The sequence below is a fragment of the Channa argus genome, chromosome 15, assembly GCF_033026475.1.
Source record: "Channa argus isolate prfri chromosome 15, Channa argus male v1.0, whole genome shotgun sequence".
Classification (NCBI taxonomy): Eukaryota; Metazoa; Chordata; class Actinopteri; order Anabantiformes; family Channidae; genus Channa; species Channa argus.
The window spans coordinates 2,207,388-2,225,640 of record NC_090211.1 but is presented as its reverse complement, the minus strand read 5'-3'; the positions used below and the strand labels follow the sequence as shown (position 1 = coordinate 2,225,640).

The window sequence follows — 18,253 nt, the reverse complement described above, 5'->3', positions numbered from 1 at the left end:
AAATATTTGTGTGTGTTACCTTCAGCTCCCCTGCTGCAATTCGGAAGGCCAGCTCAATGACTGAGCCGACGGCCATGCGGACTGCCGCTGAAGAATGCATCTCATTCCACACGGTGTCACTGTCTACCTGTAGGGAGCAGTGCAGAGCTCAGTCCTGAGGTTTAACTTTTGAGTTCTAGTATACGACCCAGACAGGAGAAAAAGAGTCTCACCCCTATTCCTCCACAGGGAAGAACAGCGTACATCTTCTGGCTGACTGGACCTAAAAAAAATAAAAATAAATCAGTGGCAGTTACAGGCATTGTAGTGCATACGCATCAGCATATATAACAAATAATTGACATGCTGGTATAGACACATTTCTGTATAAAACAATGCATTTTCTACTACCCAAATTCAACTTGCATTAAAGGTTGTGTTAAAGGGAAAAAAAAGTTATAAAACCATAACATGTATTGAATTATATTACCATGAATATTGCTATCACAAAAATACACAAAATTACTGAAGTATTATTTTGAGGCAATAAACCCTATCACTAAGTGAAAGATAGACAGACAAACAGACAGAAAAATACCCAGTAGCTTCTTGTGGTCCAGTTTGTGTCGATTTAGGGGACTGGTTCCATACAGCAGAGTGTGAAACTCTGAATGGACAGACTGTATTTCATCCAGAGATGCTTTACGCCCGCGAATCCTCTGCTCATAAACAGGCAGAGAGACACACTAAGTAAGATTGGTGCACATTTTTATTTTGCACATTACAAAATGAATAATATAAGCTATATTTAGCAGCTACCTACTTAAAAAAAAAATAAAAGCTGAAATCTATTCTGTATGCACATACAGTGGCAAGAAAAAGTAATTTCGTGGTTTTCTGCACAAATTCATCAACTGTAAATGCTTATCGTATTTGGGTTGTGGGGGGGCTGGAACCTATCCCAGCTTTTACAGGGCGAGGGGCTGGGTACACCCTGTCTATTTAAGGGCCAACAGATAAGAGAGAACCATTCACAGACAGACACCCATTGACAAGAGTCACCAATTAACCTAAGATGCATGTTTTTGGACTGTGGGAGGAAACCCCTGCAAGCACGGGGACAACATGCAAACTGTGGACCGATTAACGAAGGGGTGATAACTGATGAATGGCCGGGGTGTGAACACAATCCTTTGCTAACCACTCCACTGTTTTCTGCATACATCGGCCATGAAAAGTGCTGTGATCTTCACCAAAGTCACAGATCAACAATGAAGCTGATGAATGATGTTTTATGTATTTATTGAACACACTCAATAAACATAAAAGTGATGGCAACGCTGTTTTTAGATGTGACAATAGCTTTAGACCAAATGTCCATTCTGGTTTAACTGATTGACTCCGGTTGATGTTTAGTGACATCAAAAGCCCAAACTGTGTTTGAGCCAGGCCTTGCAAAAAAGACCTCAAAAGAACTATAATCAATACTTGTTTATTTGAATGAAGCTGAAAAGGGTACAGCGTAATCTCAAAAGAACTCCACAATTAGACATATTGTTTAAAAATTGATACAATTTGGTACTGTGGCTACGCTACATAGAAGTGGGCACCCAGTCAGAATCACTCCAAAGGCACAATGAAAAGAAAAACCCCAGCTAAAGCTTTAAAAGGATTCATAGGAATAAGTTAACATCTCTGTTCATGAGGCAACCATATGCAAAACATTGAAAAATATGGAGTGGCTGAATTTGAGATATGCTGTGGCCTCTCAAGAACCATTAACACCAGTTATCCTAAGAATATGGCTGAGCAGAAGCAGTTCTGTAAAGAAGAATGGTTAAAAATCCTACCATAACATTGTGCAGGTCTGATCCACAGATACAGGAGGCTGCTGCTTGAGATCATCGTTGCCAAAGGAGGCTCAACTAGCCATTAAAACAATGTTGCTGTTACTTGTTCACAATTATTATATTTTATTTTAAATTTTTTTTATTTTTAATTATATTTTTTCTTTATGTTTAATGGGTGTGTTCAATAAAGACATGAAGAGCCTGACTTTTTCTCAGCTTAGAAATTATGTGTTTGTTAAGAACTTGACTTTGGTGAAGATCATGTCACATTTAATGACCAATAATATAGAAAACCAGGACCAGTGACCAGCAACTGTAAAGATACAGGGTGATAGAAACTGCTCTTAAAATAAAAGATAATAAACTATTATGAAGTCTGTAACTCCACTCACCTTTCCTAGAGATGAATAGTTAGTGTATCACAGTGTTCACCAAACCACCAATACATCACTGTGTGTTTAGCTGGGCGATAAGTTCAAAAGTCCTATTTGCAAGCTTTTAGGTGTGTGTGTGTGTGTGTGTGTGAGAGAGAGTTTGTGTGTCTACCTCACAGCGGCTTAGAAGGCCTGTCTCCTGAAGTCTTGACCAGATGCTCTGCACTCTCCCTGCATGCTCCGGGTGGATGTGAGCATTGCCACACACACACTGATGCTTTAACATCAGACTGTCATATACAAGCCCTAGAGTGCAAAAAATACAGATGTGAATACCATATATTCCCTAGTCAAAGTCATAACAGCCTTTTAAATATACCAGGGATCAGATGGAGAAAAAAAAAATACAATGTAAGGATAAATGACTAAAACATCCATAGCATTAATAAGCCTGGTACAAGACCAATAGTGTGCGAGTGGCTTTCATAATGATCTCCACAAGATGTCAGTAGCTACAAGTGTAGTATGGTTGAGACATTCTTTGAATCTTTACAATGCTTCTAGCAGACTACTTTAACAATACATATATACACTGTATGATGAATTTATATTTGGAAAGACTTTTGTCCTTAGTATCAAATCAGAAAGTTTCCTGTTTTTCTGTTTGCTTCTACATGCTTATAAAGACACAAATCTGCTGATTCATAGCTCGTTGCAGCACCCAAACAGATTTTACAAGTTGAAAACGACTTTGTTACACATTTTCAGACATCTTACAAGTCAACCAATAGGATTGAATGATAGAGTGTTTTGGTGGAAAGGGCTAAAAACTGGTCTGCAGCTGCAAAGCCCCACAGACAGCAAGCTTTGATACACTGCATTCTGAATGCTAACCCCTGTCCACCACGACAATAAAACTATATGATGGTAATATTGTCATTGCTCATTGGTGGATATTAAGGCACATGGCCATTTTAGCATGCAAAGAACCCCACTGATGACTAATACACCCCTTTCTATGGAGAAACTCAGATCTGAAAAAGGTATTTCAGTTTTTAACATCAATTTAATACAGTATGTGGGATAAATATGAACAAATCTCCAACTCAAAATTTGTCAGTATTGTTTTGGGAAAAGTGCCCGGATTCCTAGTTCAAGGGAGAAAAGTTTATCTACCTGAAGACAGTCAAAGAGGGGAAGAAACGGTGAGTATAATGTTTGGCATTTGTTTTTTTGACAGAAGGAAGTCATCTCTCTCATACACACACAGACACACACACTTGATACAATGGTCAAAGGCATCAAATATAAGCCTGCTATTGGACTGTGCCTGCAGATGTATGTCGTGTATCTCGTGTATACATGTTGTAATTGGGTAAATTTGTAAATGTAGACCAACAGCTATTAATTATTTTCATTGCTGATTAAAATTTCTAAAAGTGCATGGCGAGATCTCTAAAGTTTTGATTTAGTCTGAGAAATACTCCAGACAAATTTAACTCATACTCACAAGAAACAATAGTAAGTAGTTTTCACACTCACACTGAAACTAATAAATATGTGGTTTTCTTAAACCAAAAAAAAGAAAAATGACTGAAGTGATTGCTCAGAACAGCTGTGTCAGAAGCAAAATATGCTTGTAGACTGAAAAGGCTGCAAAAAATAAATATAGTAACAGCTATATACTATACTACTATGCTATAGTTAGCCAATTGTGTTGAGAATGTGTGGTTTAGTATTTCCATATTTATCAAGTTATTCTGGAACTACAATAACTCATTTTTCAGGTTAAATCCTAACTATGTTGTAATGGCAATATTTGATTGTGTGATGTCTTCTTGTTAGCAGACATTTTTGGATTAGCAAAACTTGATTCATTTTCTGATCTATATGAGCCTTATGTTTTGGCTGGTAAGGCATGTTTTCTAAGAATTTAAACTGAGTATGTAAGTATGTTGTTGATGTAAAAACACTCTCATCCACTCTGCGTCAATGACGTGTTTTTCTCATTAATGGATCTCTAGTGGAATGGAAAGTAATGGTATTGTTTCAACCTTAGAGTGCTTTTAAAGTAAATGTAGTATAGACAAAACTACACATGACACAGAAAATTAAATGCAACAGTAATGAGGGTTCTTACACAGACATCATCAGATAATATGAAACAAGAACCACTATGTTGAAATTCATGGTATTTCATTCAGTACCCTTGGTTTATCTGAGCCCTCAGCTGACAGAGAGTAAGCTCTCTGTTGCTAAGCAACAAGCATGGTGTCTGACAGTTTGTGGAGTGACACAGCTGATACCAAACTCTCATCCAATCATAAAACGTGCATGCACGCACACACGCAAGCACGCACACTGACCAGTGGTAAAGAGGTGTTTGATGGGATTGACAGTGGCTGCAGGGGAGGACTGCGCTCTTCCCAGAGGTCTGTGGGGCAATGAGGACTGGAACACGCCCAGTTGCTGCAAGGCCTGATTGAAAGGGGAAGAGAGACAGATGAAGAGAGATAAAGTTATGATTCATAGTCCATTCACTGCGACGGTGAGGCAGTGTGTGTTTGCATGTGCATAAAAAGGACAAGATGCTTGACACCAATGTTGGTAGCGTCTCTCTTCAGTCATCACCCAACCATCTACCCACACACATACCCACCCATCCACACACACATACAACACAGTAACAAACTAAAACGGACATTTTGACTGATTTATTCGATTGAGTGTAAACAACTGCTACTGGCTTTTCTGATGACAACAAAGACCATTACAATCCTTGTTTTGTTTTTCTTCCCCCTCCGACTGACTGCCCTGAAATTTCACTTCCACAGAGTGTGGGTGTGTGGTTTTTTTTTTTTTTAATAAAAGGTTTGTGTAAGCACTGCAGACACACTTATTCTGTAGTGTCTATATATAGGGAGTGTTGCTGTGCTCCCTGCTGCGAACTGGGTGACTCATAATGTGTGGGTGGACACTAAAATGCATGCTCGCACACACACACACACACTTGAAAATATACAGGAGCACATACAGGAACACACACAGCGGTGAGTCCAGTGGTTGAGTCACCAGCTGGTGATGTCACTACAGCGTCAACAACTGTGAGAGAGTGTGCGTGCGTCTATCAGAGTCTCTAGGGTCAGGTTTGACTGGACTCTTAGCGATGAGATTTTCATTCAGTGCACAGAGTTATGGGGTAATTTTAGTTTTATAATAATCAACTAATCATATAGAGTATGTGCGGGTATGTGTCACAAAATGCTGCAAGAGTCACAGCAAAGTGCTGATTGCAATCAAATTCTACCCTTCTCTGTTTGTGTAAAATGTCAAATCTATCTTCTGATGACTCATCCTGTTCTCTTTGCCTCTATCCAGTTAAATGTGATCCTACATTTCATACAGACCCATTCAATCCTCCCCCTCAAATAAATGCTGCAAACACCATCCTGTGGTTATAAGGTGTATGTTGGCTGTAATGAGGCAGGAAAAAACATCAATAAAAAAAAAAAAAAAAAGTGGCGAGTGTAAGTTATGGTAGGAAGACAATACGCGGCCTCTGTCATGACCTGGCTCAACAGCCATGACAAAAGAGAGGAGTACGCAATGTAAAGTAAAAATAAGAACTTTATTGTAGCAAAACCAAAGCTAAAAAACCAAAAATAACTTCATCAGTCCCATAAGTCATGTGTGCGTGCATGGATGAGTGAACATAAAGTAACATAACAAGCCAAAGCTACAACACAAGGAAGGGTTGAACGACAGAGAGCAGGCCAGCCAATAAGCCGGCAAGCCGCTTGTTGGCTGGCACCAACAAGCCAACAAGTCTTACGCACCATTTTCTGATACACAAACAAATTTGCTTTGTTGGGGTTCAAATATTTGCTTGCATACTACAATCCTGCAGCCTCAGGATTTCTGTGTAGAAATAATCATTCAAAAGGTGAAAAACACCTCAGGTCATTAGGACAGCTGTTAGGTGTGATGAGTCAGATGGCTAATATGCAGCAAACATCTGCAACACAACAAACAAAATGGGACAGAAAAAAGCAGGAGGTTGGCTGATGATACATGTGTACGATTTATCACTATTTGGGATAATAATGCATAATACTGCACGATCAAAATGTCTCGAGTTTGAATTTTAGAGTAGTGATTTTCAACCTTTATCATCGTACATTAGATGATTGCAACTATTGCAACAATCTCTACACTTAAACTGAACAAATGGAAATATTACTTCTCATAATACTGAGCTTTAATGTTTTCTCCTTGACTTAAATTTAGATTACTTCGTACCTCACTTGTAAGATACTTTGGATAAAAGCATATGTATGTATATAAATGTACCTAATATTTTTTTATATTATTAAATATAATATTTTTTTACCTAATATTAGGTGTTTCAAGCACCAACATTTACAGTGTAAGTATGGAGAAAAACACGGTGTTCAAACCTGCGTGTAGCTTGCCCTTTCTTCCTCGCTGCCCTCCCTCAGCTGGATGACATCTTCATCGTCTTCTTCTTCATCCAGCTCACTCTCTGTACTCTCCCCTTTCACATGCATGCCCCCATGATCCTCTTCACCCTTCACGTGTACACCAAGTTGCTCAGAGGAGGGTGTGCTGTCATCAGAGCCCTCCTTCTGAAGCCTAAATGGCCAAAATATTAAGTCACTCTTAAAAAGTTACCTTTTTAAAACCTACAGTATATAAAGTTTAGTCAGTCATTGATAGTGGCTAAGTCAGAAATCTCATACCTGTGAAGGCCTGCCCCTTCGTCATCCTCCTGCATGTTATTAGTCTCTGTTAGCTCCTCTTCTGTCTCCTCTGGGTGAGTGGGGGGTGGCCTGGGAAGCTCAGCTCCTTTTGATAGCATCTACACATGCAAGGAAATGTTGCTATGTGAATATGGATTTGTGAATGTGTGTGTGTGTGTGTGTGTGTGTGTATGTGTGAACATGTGTACCTTGTAGTGTTTCTCCAGAAAATGCTGGTGCTGCTGCTGAACCACCAGCTGCTGCAGGGCCTGGGGGGACTGGGGCAAAGGTGCGCTCTGTGTTCGAGCCAAAGGACGATGGCGAGGCAACTTGTTGACTGTCCGCATGCCACTGGAAACGCCTCTCTCTGCTGTAACCAGCGGCGACTGGCTGTACATGGGAACTGGGACAGTCGAGGTCACAGCAGAAAGACAACCATTGCTGTTGATGTTAAAGGGGACTTTAAATGTTCGTGTGTATATATTTGTATGTATGTGTATGTGTGTGTGTGTGTGTGTGTGTGTGTGTGTACCTGCTAGCATTGCGGTCTGTTGTCTGGCCTGCTCCAGCAGAAGTACGTGTTGCAATAAAGAGGAATGGGCAGAATGAGAGGTGGGTGGTGGAGTCTCCACATCATGCCCTACCCCTGCAAAGGCCAATTATAACATCAAACCTTTCAAATAAAACATGAATTAAAAGGAATTCTATCTGCTCAAGGTTACCTGCAGGTAGAGAAGATGTGGAGAGAAACTTTCCTGTTAGAGTCCCACCACCTCGCAGTGACTGGATGGCTTGGCGCTCAGCCTCTTGCTGAGTAGACAGCTTCTGGGAAGCCTGTAGGGAAAGGAGGCATTGCCAAGTTTATTAAAAATTTGAGTATTAGGTACTAGAACACAGGTGCATGATGTATATTTTTTTTATAATATCTCAATTATTGTTTTAATCATGTATGAGTCATTATCCAGTATTTCAGTCACTTTGCAAAAAACAACAGGCATTATGAGTCCACAAATTCACTTTGTTATGTAGGCTAGTAGGACAGACTACTGTGTGTGCAACAGGGCCAGATCTAACCTGTCTCGCAGTAAAAAGAATCTCGGGGGCATAAGGTTACAGTCATACACCTTTGTTTTTGTCTTTAATGTTTTGTTTTCACATATGTTGTTTTCAACTCTTTGTGTTCCCTGTCTATCTTTAGACTGGATCTTTGCATTTTCGTCCAGAAATGTGAGTGCAGATCAAGTTTGGTAATTATTTGCTTTAACATAAGCTATTATTATTATTATAAGATCTAACATAAGATTTAATATAAGATTTAACATCTTCATTTTGTAATTTTCCACTCATAGCCTTTGGCATGTTAAAGCAGTGAGGTCCACCTCTGTGATGAACCTTTTGAGCAACATTGATTATGGGACAAGGATATAGTTTGCAGAGTAACAGTATATTTGGTCTTGAAACAGCTTCTTACAGTTGAAAAACTATAGCTCTAGAAAAGTTTTAAACTGAGTAAAATAAAGATTACAACACATCAGTTCCAGATATTACATTAAAAATGTATTGTTGGTTTTAGCAATGACTAAATGTTACGCATAAATAGCAACAAATATTTTTCCAAGTAGCTTAGATTGGTCTGCACTTAACTGTCCAGTCGGCATTAACTGCAATAGAGTAGGTGCAGGGTTCAAGTAATTCATACAGCAGTAGCCTATAGATTACGCAGCATTTGAAAACCACACAGGTCAAAACACAGTATAATTCTCTTTCATAGCATTACTTTTGTGTCTTATATTGTGAACACCTTCAGCCGGACCGTATCAGAAGCTCCTATGGCACTCCGTCAGCCAGGATTGGCTGGGATTAACCATAAACCATCATTCAAAAACCTCTTCTTGCTACGAGCAGAAGTTCCTTTAAACCTCTCTCTCGAGCCAGCTGACTCTCCGGGAACTAGCTGTCTGTCTAAAGTCACGAGCGCAAACTCGGTTACCGGTCACTTTGTTCTCGGCGAACAGTATTTCGAGAGATCTGCTCATACTAGTCTGTCACCAAAGAGTAGTCTGAGCCTGTGAAAAGTAGCAATAGTTCTTACAGTGTCTTCAACCAAGTGGTAACACTTTTGAGTAGCAATACTCAGAGTTAATGTTACCTACTCCCCGTGGTTAATGTTAAAACATTAGAGCAGCAACACTCATTTTGGAAGTCGTAACACCCCCATATGTCCCGCTATTTTCTAGCCACACCAGGTTAACCAGTATGCCAGTCATAGCATCAACACCTACTAGTGTGCATGGCTACCGCAAATACTCCCACAAAGGCAAAGGAGAAAACACAGACCCAAGCCTGTCCGCGAGGCAATAAAATATCTAGCTGGGATACCCACCTGTTGTGCGTGATGTGCCTCAGGCTGAAACATGCCCAAACCCCCCGTTAGTCATCAGAGGAGTGCTCACACTGTAACTGCGTCCCCCTCAAGGTGCTCTGTCTCCAATTGGCTCATCAGAGAAATTTGTTCGGCGATCCAGTGATGGCCTGTAGTTGGTTGGGGAGACCAACTCGATGCCTTGAACCCCATCCCCCAGGACCTAGATGGACCCGGCCTCCTGGCCGGGCTGTCTGACTTTCTGTTTGAAGAGGTGGATGAAGAGTCAGATGGTGGGTCAGAGCTTCTCATGTCTGACGATAATGACTCGTCACTGGCACTTTCGGTCTAGGCTGCAAAACCCGCACCCTTCAGGGCGACCCACGCTGGGGATGGAGATGCCTCTTCCCCTATACTGAATTTGGACTTGTAAGAGTTGAGCAAACACGCAGCTGCCAAGTTCAATATCCAGTGGCCTGAGGTTCAAGCCAAGGTGATGCGGTTACTGTTTGACAGGAAGATACTGCAGAAAGTGAATAGGCCACTGCTGCTTATCTTTCCAGAGCTGTTGGAAGAGATTACAGTCTTCTGGCGCAGTAAACCATACAAGGAGAAGCATCCTGTGGCAGGCAACTCCGTTCTAAATTGTGAGGGAATAGAGAAGCACAGTCTCAGTAACAATTCCCCAATAGAAGCTGCGGTGGCATCTAAGGAAGGGACACAGCGTCCACAGCCACCGCCCATCTCCACTCAGGTGGCAAGAAGAAAGAAACATCTGGACTGATAGCCGCACAGAGGATGAAGAGCGGAGCGTGCTAGCTCCCCACTCAGACTCAACCTGTTTAAGAGGCTCCGTTCTCGAGCTCATTCAGATGGCCCGGTTCTGTTCGGCCCGCCAAGGACAGGATGTTCGACCCGTCCCGAGGCCCCAAGAAGAGTCACAGAGACAGGAAAAACACAAGAAAACAAATGCTGCCATCCTATTCCAAAGGGGAGTATTCCCTCTCTCGTGCATAGACTTGCACGAGAGATGAGAACGACATCTCAGGCATGCGCAATGCAGACCGATGTTACTCCCCCATAGTTGAAGGCCATAAATCAGCAAAGCCGCTTGCATCTTATAGGAATAGATTTCTTCTCTGCTGGAGAAAAGAGCAATCAGAAGTGTCCCTCCCAAACACAGTCAAAGCGGTTTTCTCATTCAGAGCCTGTGGCAGTGGTTTTGTGCAGGAAAGTGGTTACAACAGATGCCTCTCTGTAACGTTGGGTGGGTGTAATCAAGGGCAGAGTAGTGAATGAGACGTTGGACTCTCACATTGGCTCATCCCATATAAATTACTAAACTTCTAGCAGTCCAGCTAGTTTTGAAACATTTCCTGCCTTTTCTGAGGGAACAGTTGTGGCTTAAGTCAACAGACAAGGGGGCTAAGTTCCTCCCAGGCACACAGACTGATTGTCTGGAGCAACAAAAATTTTCTGATGCTGAAATCCACCCATGTGCAAGGGTCAATAAACTGTGGAGCCAATCTACTGTCCAGGGGAAATACTCTTTATGCAGAATGGAGCGTCCTACTGGATGTGGTGAGCCTGGTGTGGGAGCACTGCAGGGCTCTGTAGACCTTTTTGCCACGAGGGAGAATGCTCAGTTTCCTCTGTTTTTCTCCCTTCCTGTGATTCTCATAGCTCCCTACTGGCCGTCAAAACACTGGCTGGCAGAGATAACTCAGCTTCTATGCCAGGAACCTTGGCCCCTACCAATTTGCAGAGACCTGCTGTCTCAAGTACAGGGGGGAGATCTGTCCCCCCCACCCATGGGGACGACTGTGGTGCAGGAACGTAAGGAAGCGGTCGTCCACCAATCCCGCAGTTGTTAATTTGATCCCAGACTCGTCACATGTCAAAGTGTCCTTGAGCAAGACACTGAACCCCAATTTAGTTGCTCCCGGTGTGAGAGTTGGCCAGATGCATAGCAGCTCCCCATCGGTGTGAGTGTGCGTGTGATTGTGAGTGTGAATGGGTGAATAAGAAGCAGTGTAAAGAGCTTTGAGTAACAATAAGTAGAAAAGCACTATATAAGTGCAGAACATTTACCATTTACCATAGAGGCTTTCTCTCTGGGCTTGGCCCATTAGTGGCTCAACTTGAACATCGTGTGTGTCCCTCAGAATGTTATTGAGACCATTCAGACTAGGCTAGGGCTTCCTCAACAAGGTCTCTCTATAGTGGGAAATGGCTCATTTTTAAGAAATGGTGTAGGAGATTCCCTTTCTGTGATCCGATGCAGTGCAGGACATGTTGGATAAAGGTGTAACTACCACTATTTCTGCCTGCCATGTTGGTCTGGAGGGTAAGACTGTGAGACAGCATTGTCTGGTGAGGAATTTCATGAGGGGCATATGGCTCCCTGTTTCCAGACAATTGACCCCCTCATGGGACATTCCTGTTGTGTTGGATGTTGGTCATTTCCACCTCTTGAACCATTAGAACAGGTGGATTTGAAAATGGTGTCTCTAAAGACAGTTCAGTGAAACAGGTGGGTAAGATCAATGCATTTTCAGTGCATCCAGCATGTACAAAGTTCTCCTGTAAGAATTCAAGAGTGACCTTACAACCTAAACAGGCCGTTATGCCTAAGGTTGTGGGCTTATGTTCTCCAATTGACCTTGCGTCCTTCTATCCTACGCTATTTTCCTCGGCGGGGCATCAGCGCTTACATATGCTTTGTCCAGTTCGGCCCACGCCCATCTACATAGAACTGAAGGCTGTAGGAAGAGTAACCAGCCATTTGTATCAAGGGAAAAAAAACACTCAGGGAAGCCGGTTTCTAAACAACGACTCTCTCACTGGATTGTGGGGGCTATTGCCTTGGTATATAGTTCTAGTGGTCTACAGCCACCAGCGGGACTGCGGGCGCACTCAACCAGGGGCCTCACCACTTCATGCGCTCTTTTCAGAGGGATCTTCATTCAGGACATTTGGGCTGCAGCAACTCGGGCGTCACCACACACCACTGCTAGGTATACAGACTCGATGTTACAGCTTCCTCACTAGCCCATTCAGTGCTTACTGTAAGGCTCTATAAAGGACAGTGGCTCTCAGGCAACATTTGCCAGCAATCTGATACCAATGTGAGACACGAAAAGATGCTATAAAAGACATCTTTGGGTTATTCACACAGCATGAGTGAGTGTCTCATCAGACCACCCTCCTTGTTCCTTCGTAGCGAGGAAGAGGTGGCGTTTTGAATGACGTCTTAGGAAGTGTTACCCCCTTTTAGGGGAGGGCTTGTCTCTCGTTGACACTGATATGCTTAGTCCCATCCAATCCTAGCTGGCACAGTGCAAAAGGAGCTTCTGATGAGGTCACGCTGAAGGCGTTCCCAATGTGAGACACTGCTACTCAGAGAACTGTAGTTATATAAATGATCTTGAAAGTCATAAATGAAAGTCTTTAGTATTTTTGTAACTTAACATGATTTTTCCTCAGTTAACAGAAAACATTCTGCTCATTCAAACATATAACTACATATACACCTGCCTGAAAACATCCTGCACATGGATAATTAATTACCAGAAAACCACAACTTTTGCAATAAGATCACTTTAACTTCCAAAGCCACTTTAGCAACAACTTATTGTACATAATGGTAATAATTATACAAAACCAAAGCACACTCGCTAAAACAACTGGATATCCGAACACACTTAAGCAAGAAAAGTAAGCAAATAATCACACATTTCAACAAACATTTTCCTAACATTTACATAACAGTAACAAGTCAGTCCCCATTCGTTTCTCCTCTCGTTTTGTCCTGTAAACCTATACCTATTCTCCCTTCCTTACCCAGGGATTAAACAGCAGCATTTAAACTTCCCATCAATATTTTCCGCAGGAGCTAGTCCTCTGGATCAATGGATTAGCAAAAACTAGTCACACTGGTCCACACTCTCCAGAGACTCTACATTTTTTCGGTAGCTTGTCAGTATTACTTTCTGCCGGCAAACCCATAAACCCGCCGGACATTTTATATTTCTATATTTCTTTTTGTTTCTTTTTATTTATTTATGAGGTTTTATGGTCAATTACTTCACATTTTTGTTGACTTTTGTTTTTGTCTAATATACTGTTCATATCCTAAATGAATGTTAGAAACATAAAATGTATGTGCAAGAGTGACACCAATGTATCTGTTTGTGTACACCTGTTAGTTTTTGTTTGAGTGAATGTGTGTGTTGAGTTAAACAACCGTGATGTGTGTGTTGGCAGGGAGACCAAGAGAAATATTTGGCAGGGAGGGTGAGGTGTACAGACTCAGTGGACTCAATGTCCCATCAGCCCCCAGTGTTTGATGGAGAGACCTTAGCTGCAGACACAGAGAAACAAAAGCAGACTGGTTAGTTTAAGTGACTTCGTAAAAAATTATTACACACCATAGACTGATCGTGGTTGCTACGGTAACTGAAATAACCATATATTTTAGTAAACTTAAATTTCCAATTTAAAAAAATTACCATCACTGTGGGTATAACCAATTTCATAATAAAGCATCAGCATGGTTATGTACAGTATATACCTCTGTCTGTATGTTCGGGACAGATCCTGTGTTGCCATTGGCAATAGCCGTATTGGAACTGTTGGGACTGCTGGGACCTGAACCTGGAGCACTATTACATAGAGAGGAGACTGGTAGAAAAAACACCCCCCCACACACACACACACACACACACACACACACAGAAAGAAAGAGAGGGATATAAAACTTTGTCATAATAATCCTCAAAACCCAAAGCAATAAATGTTTTAAACTAGTAAATGTTTTATGGTGAACTAATAGGCACATGCTTTAAAGACATTCTTATTATATGTTTGTACATGTGTTCACCTGAAATCTCTATGGCTCTTTTCTTAAAGGTGCTGATGACGGTTCCATCCTTCCTGCGGAGAAGAGGAGAGCTCCTCCTCTCTGCCACCTTCTGCTTCAACCGTGAGCGCACCTTCAGGTTGGGCTCTGACACTGGATAAGACACCCAGAAAAACAATTAGGGACAACAAAGGAAAAAATAAACACACACACACACACACACACCCTGGACTGTATGTTGCTCTCCGTCTCACCCTGTGTCTCTTACCTGTCTTGCGAAGTGGGAAGTCATCTTTCCCTTCGAAGTTCCCCAGCAGTGGGGGCAGTTTATAGGAGGGAGGGGTTCCTGGAGTGTTACTCTGCGGAGGAGAGCTCTGCTCCAGGGAGGTATGCTGGGCTCCCCTGCAGACACACAGACACACATTCAAACAAAAGAGAGCCAGTTAGTCAATAAGCTTGTTTCTTAATATTAACTGTTGCAATAATGGTTGTTTTATATGAGACTTATCGGCATACGGTTTGATTTACAGTAGTCATTGCCAACATTTACCAGAACACCTATCTGTTGTTTCCTGTTCCCATAAGTGTGGAAATATTTTTTTGTGCTTTGACTTGGTTAAATGTCTGTCAACACTGTTGAAATGACAACAAATCTTGATTATCTGTAAGTTTTAGATTTAACTAACTCTGGCCACTGTTGGGACTAGTAAAAAACACTGTATGTGATGTTATGTGATTTTTATTATTTTATTCCACCTTTACTCAACCAGGTAGATTCCATTTAGTTTAGCAACCTCTTTTGCAGGGAGACTTGGCCAAGATGGCAGCATAAAGTTTCAGACAATGCAATTCAATATGAAACACTCACTCTCAAATCCTACTTGCAGAAATGTTGAGATGCTGTGTAAAATGTAAATAAGAAAGGAATACAATCAAACCTGTACTTGTCAAATGGTGAAACTGAGAATTTTGATTTGCTCATTTTGAATTTGATGCTGGCAACACATCTATAGATGGTAAGGCAACAGGTCTGTTGACTGGGAATAAAGAGAGCATCCCGAAGAAGCTGAAAGTGTTTCAAATGATTCGCAAATTAATGAAGTCTCATTTTATTTACATATTGACCAACATTTCAACTTTTCCATAAATGGTGTTTGTACAGTACTCAAACCAGTCATCAATTAATAAAGACTTAAATATGCTGAGACCAAAGTTAGGAAGGAGTTCTGGGAACAACATTCCCAGAATAATGCTAAAGACTTTAGATGGATTCCATATTTAATGCTAGAGTGATGTCAATGATGTGTCCTGGGACAGATTGAGCTTTCATAATCCTTACCAGCATTTTGGGGAGAAGGAATGATTGAGTCCTCCATGACCAGGCTCTTTCTTATTGAGAAGGAACTCTTGCAGCTTCAACTTCACCTCTGTACTTGCAATGGCACCTTCCAAAAAAACAAACACCAATCAGGACACACTACACTATTACCACTGGTGGTAATAATAATGTCATGAAGGACAAGGGTCCCTATGACCCCTCTCACCAGTGATGACAATAGCAATAAGTATAACCTACTCTCTTTGCCTTTTTCTTTGTTTCTCAGCAGTAACAGTTGTTGCTCCAATCTCTGTTTCTCCTGCTCTTCATGTCTTTGCTGCTCCAGTTTCCTCTTCTGTTCTAGCTCCTGCTGCCGCTTTGCTGCCAGCAGCTCCTGTTGTTGCTTACACACATACACAAACATTTATCTGAATGATCATTGAGGTGCTTGATTAGCCAACGAACTGAGGTGATGAGAGTTAGTACTGAAGGCTGCTGCCCTGCTGATCACCTATTACAGTAGGTTCTGAGTGAGTAGCTACCTTTAAGTGCTCCTGCAGCTGGATTTCATGTTGTCTTGTTAGCACTTCATGTTTTTTCTGGAACTCTGCAAACAGCAGCTGTTTCTGCAGTTCTTGCTGCTGTTTGAGTAGCACCAGTTCCTGTTGGAGCTGCTGCTCTCTCAGGGCTGTGTCCACTGCTGCCGCACCCCCAGACATAGACCCCACCCTGTGCTCTGTCCGCAGGTCCACTGGGCCTCCTCCTCCTGGGCCTTCTCCTTGACCCCCACCTGGAAAAGTAGAAGTTAACTCTCCAAATCCAGACTATGTTTCTAAATATATTGCTTACTCTGTCTGTTTTTTGTACCGATGTTTCACCTCTCATTTGCTTAGTATTACTTAAGTCCAGATATTTTTAAATCACATCATTCTTTTTTCCCCCCGTTACATTTCATGTACACTAGCATCACCTAATTCTTATGCGTCTTCTCAACCAGCAAACAAACAATGGCTAATTAGTTACCAACTTTATTAGCTTCCAATGCTTCCAATGCAAAGGCTGTCTATAGTTTGGAAACCTAATTAATACAAAATGTCTTGACGCATTATGAAATAGTCTCAAAATACCAGTAAAAACCATGATGATTTACACTTAGTTAAGGCCAATTAAGAGCATCTTTGATACAGAATTTTCTATACTGTGTTTGTTTAAACTACTGGTCCTCAGTCCTGGCCCTCAAGTACCACTGCTATGCCTGTTATACACTCTGCTGATTACCTGGATTAGGTGTGTTCTGTCAATTTAGAAGCTGTAAGATACCATTTCACTTTGTCTCCTCCACTCCACTTTCAACTGTAGATTGTTGGAACACACCTGATCCTGTATTCAGCAGTGTGCAGGCTAGAAAACTAGCAGGGGAGGGGTACTTGAGGAACATGAGGGTATTGACCAAAACCAAGAGAAGGGATCAGGATTTTACAGTGATCCTGACTGAATTTAGCCTTGACTTAGTAGCATTAAAGCAAGTTACCTTACATTACGCTAAATTAAGTTACTGTAGAGATTTATTCTGCCTAACAGCAGGCTAATTGCTTAATGAGTATATTATAGGCGTTGTTGATCTTATAAGAACCGGCTGAAAAGTCCGATTTTAATGAGGGCAATAAGTACTACAAAGGCAAAAGTCCCATTCACGTGCTTCCTCTTCCTAAAGTTGTGCCATTTGTTGGCTGATGAACTATACCATCATTAATACTCAGACAAGCATTTAGCACCAATTGGCCCTTTGCAGACAAATTTATGACTGAGAGGCAGGCATTCTTGGGCAATGGCATTCAATATTTATGTAGGCTGCTGGATGCAAAGATGCATACGTAAAGAGACAGTTAATAGATAAAAAAATAAAATAAAATAAAATAATCATTTTATAGATTAGATCAAATTGATTAAATATAGATACAAGAGTATTTAAAACAGATTAAAAAAATAAAATAGATGGACATTGTGGATAAGTGTTACTTAATTACTCTTCATGAGTTCCTGAGTAACGTGCACTTGCTCTAGTCACATTTAAACTGCTATTTCCACTGTTATTTAGTGGAAAGGACAAGTTACTCTTTGAATTGTACAGTAATTGTGACAGTTTTACTGGAGCACTAATAATTAATTGTTCATTTCTTGGCTACCTATGCATTCAGTTGGTCCATTATTGTCACCTCTTTATGTGTTTCTATAAGAAGCTGTTGCTCATGTAACCCACTCGAGTAATACACCTCCCTCAAAATTTGGGCAAGGTACTCTCCCTGAAAACGGCCTGAGCTTAACTGACGTGTAGTTGTGAGATTGGGTCTGTACTTTTGACAATATGCTCCACAACCACTCGCTGTACTTCAGGTGGGCTAAGATGGTCAGAGGACAGCCTCAGGTTGGGTATTGACTCACCTATACCTAGAGTAGCAGCTGCAGTCACTTTAGCAGAATGACTGGACTCATAGGAAAACGGCTCAGATTCCACTAGCATTTCATCTTTCTTGAAACTCAGTTGGTGAGAATTATGCAGCACAAGTCTTATATATTTTTGCATCGGTAATTCTGTGATCGATCCTGTGGTCTATTTATGAATACCGTAAATGCGTACGTATTCCTATTATTTACACCTAGGTTGACATAGCCACACCTTCTCATCCTGGCCGAGTAAACGTGCAACGAATTAAGCCAGGATGCACTGATTAAACTAGGTCAAGCTGTG

The 18,253-nt window shown here is 41.4% G+C and overlaps 1 protein-coding gene across 13 annotated transcripts in view; it reads right to left on the bottom strand.

Annotated features, from left to right (window-relative positions):
- hdac5 (histone deacetylase 5) overlaps positions 1-18,253 on the bottom strand; it is a 58,237-nt gene that overhangs the window by 13,512 nt on the left and 26,472 nt on the right. For 12 of the 13 annotated variants that reach the window (XR_010910759.1, XM_067476462.1, XM_067476459.1 and 9 more), the window contains 17 exons: positions 16,047-16,294; positions 15,763-15,907; positions 15,526-15,631; positions 14,455-14,588; positions 14,208-14,339; positions 13,899-14,008; positions 13,572-13,688; positions 7,686-7,797; positions 7,496-7,609; positions 7,173-7,366; positions 6,964-7,082; positions 6,661-6,856; positions 4,570-4,681; positions 2,376-2,509; positions 578-698; positions 213-262; positions 20-127 (listed from right to left, as the gene is read on the bottom strand). Coding sequence is in view for 12 of the 13 variants with exons in the window: in XM_067476462.1 (XP_067332563.1) it covers positions 20-127; positions 213-262; positions 578-698; positions 2,376-2,509; positions 4,570-4,681; positions 6,661-6,856; positions 6,964-7,082; positions 7,173-7,366; positions 7,496-7,609; positions 7,686-7,797; positions 13,572-13,688; positions 13,899-14,008; positions 14,208-14,339; positions 14,455-14,588; positions 15,526-15,631; positions 15,763-15,907; positions 16,047-16,294 (2,252 nt within the window). In the remaining variant the exon portion in view is untranslated. Of the gene's footprint in view, positions 1-19; positions 128-212; positions 263-577; positions 699-2,375; positions 2,510-4,569; positions 4,682-6,660; positions 6,857-6,963; positions 7,083-7,172; positions 7,367-7,495; positions 7,610-7,685; positions 7,798-13,571; positions 13,689-13,898; positions 14,009-14,207; positions 14,340-14,454; positions 14,589-15,124; positions 15,253-15,525; positions 15,632-15,762; positions 15,908-16,046; positions 16,295-18,253 lie in introns of those variants that run through there. The other variant, XM_067476469.1, reaches the window with a different exon arrangement.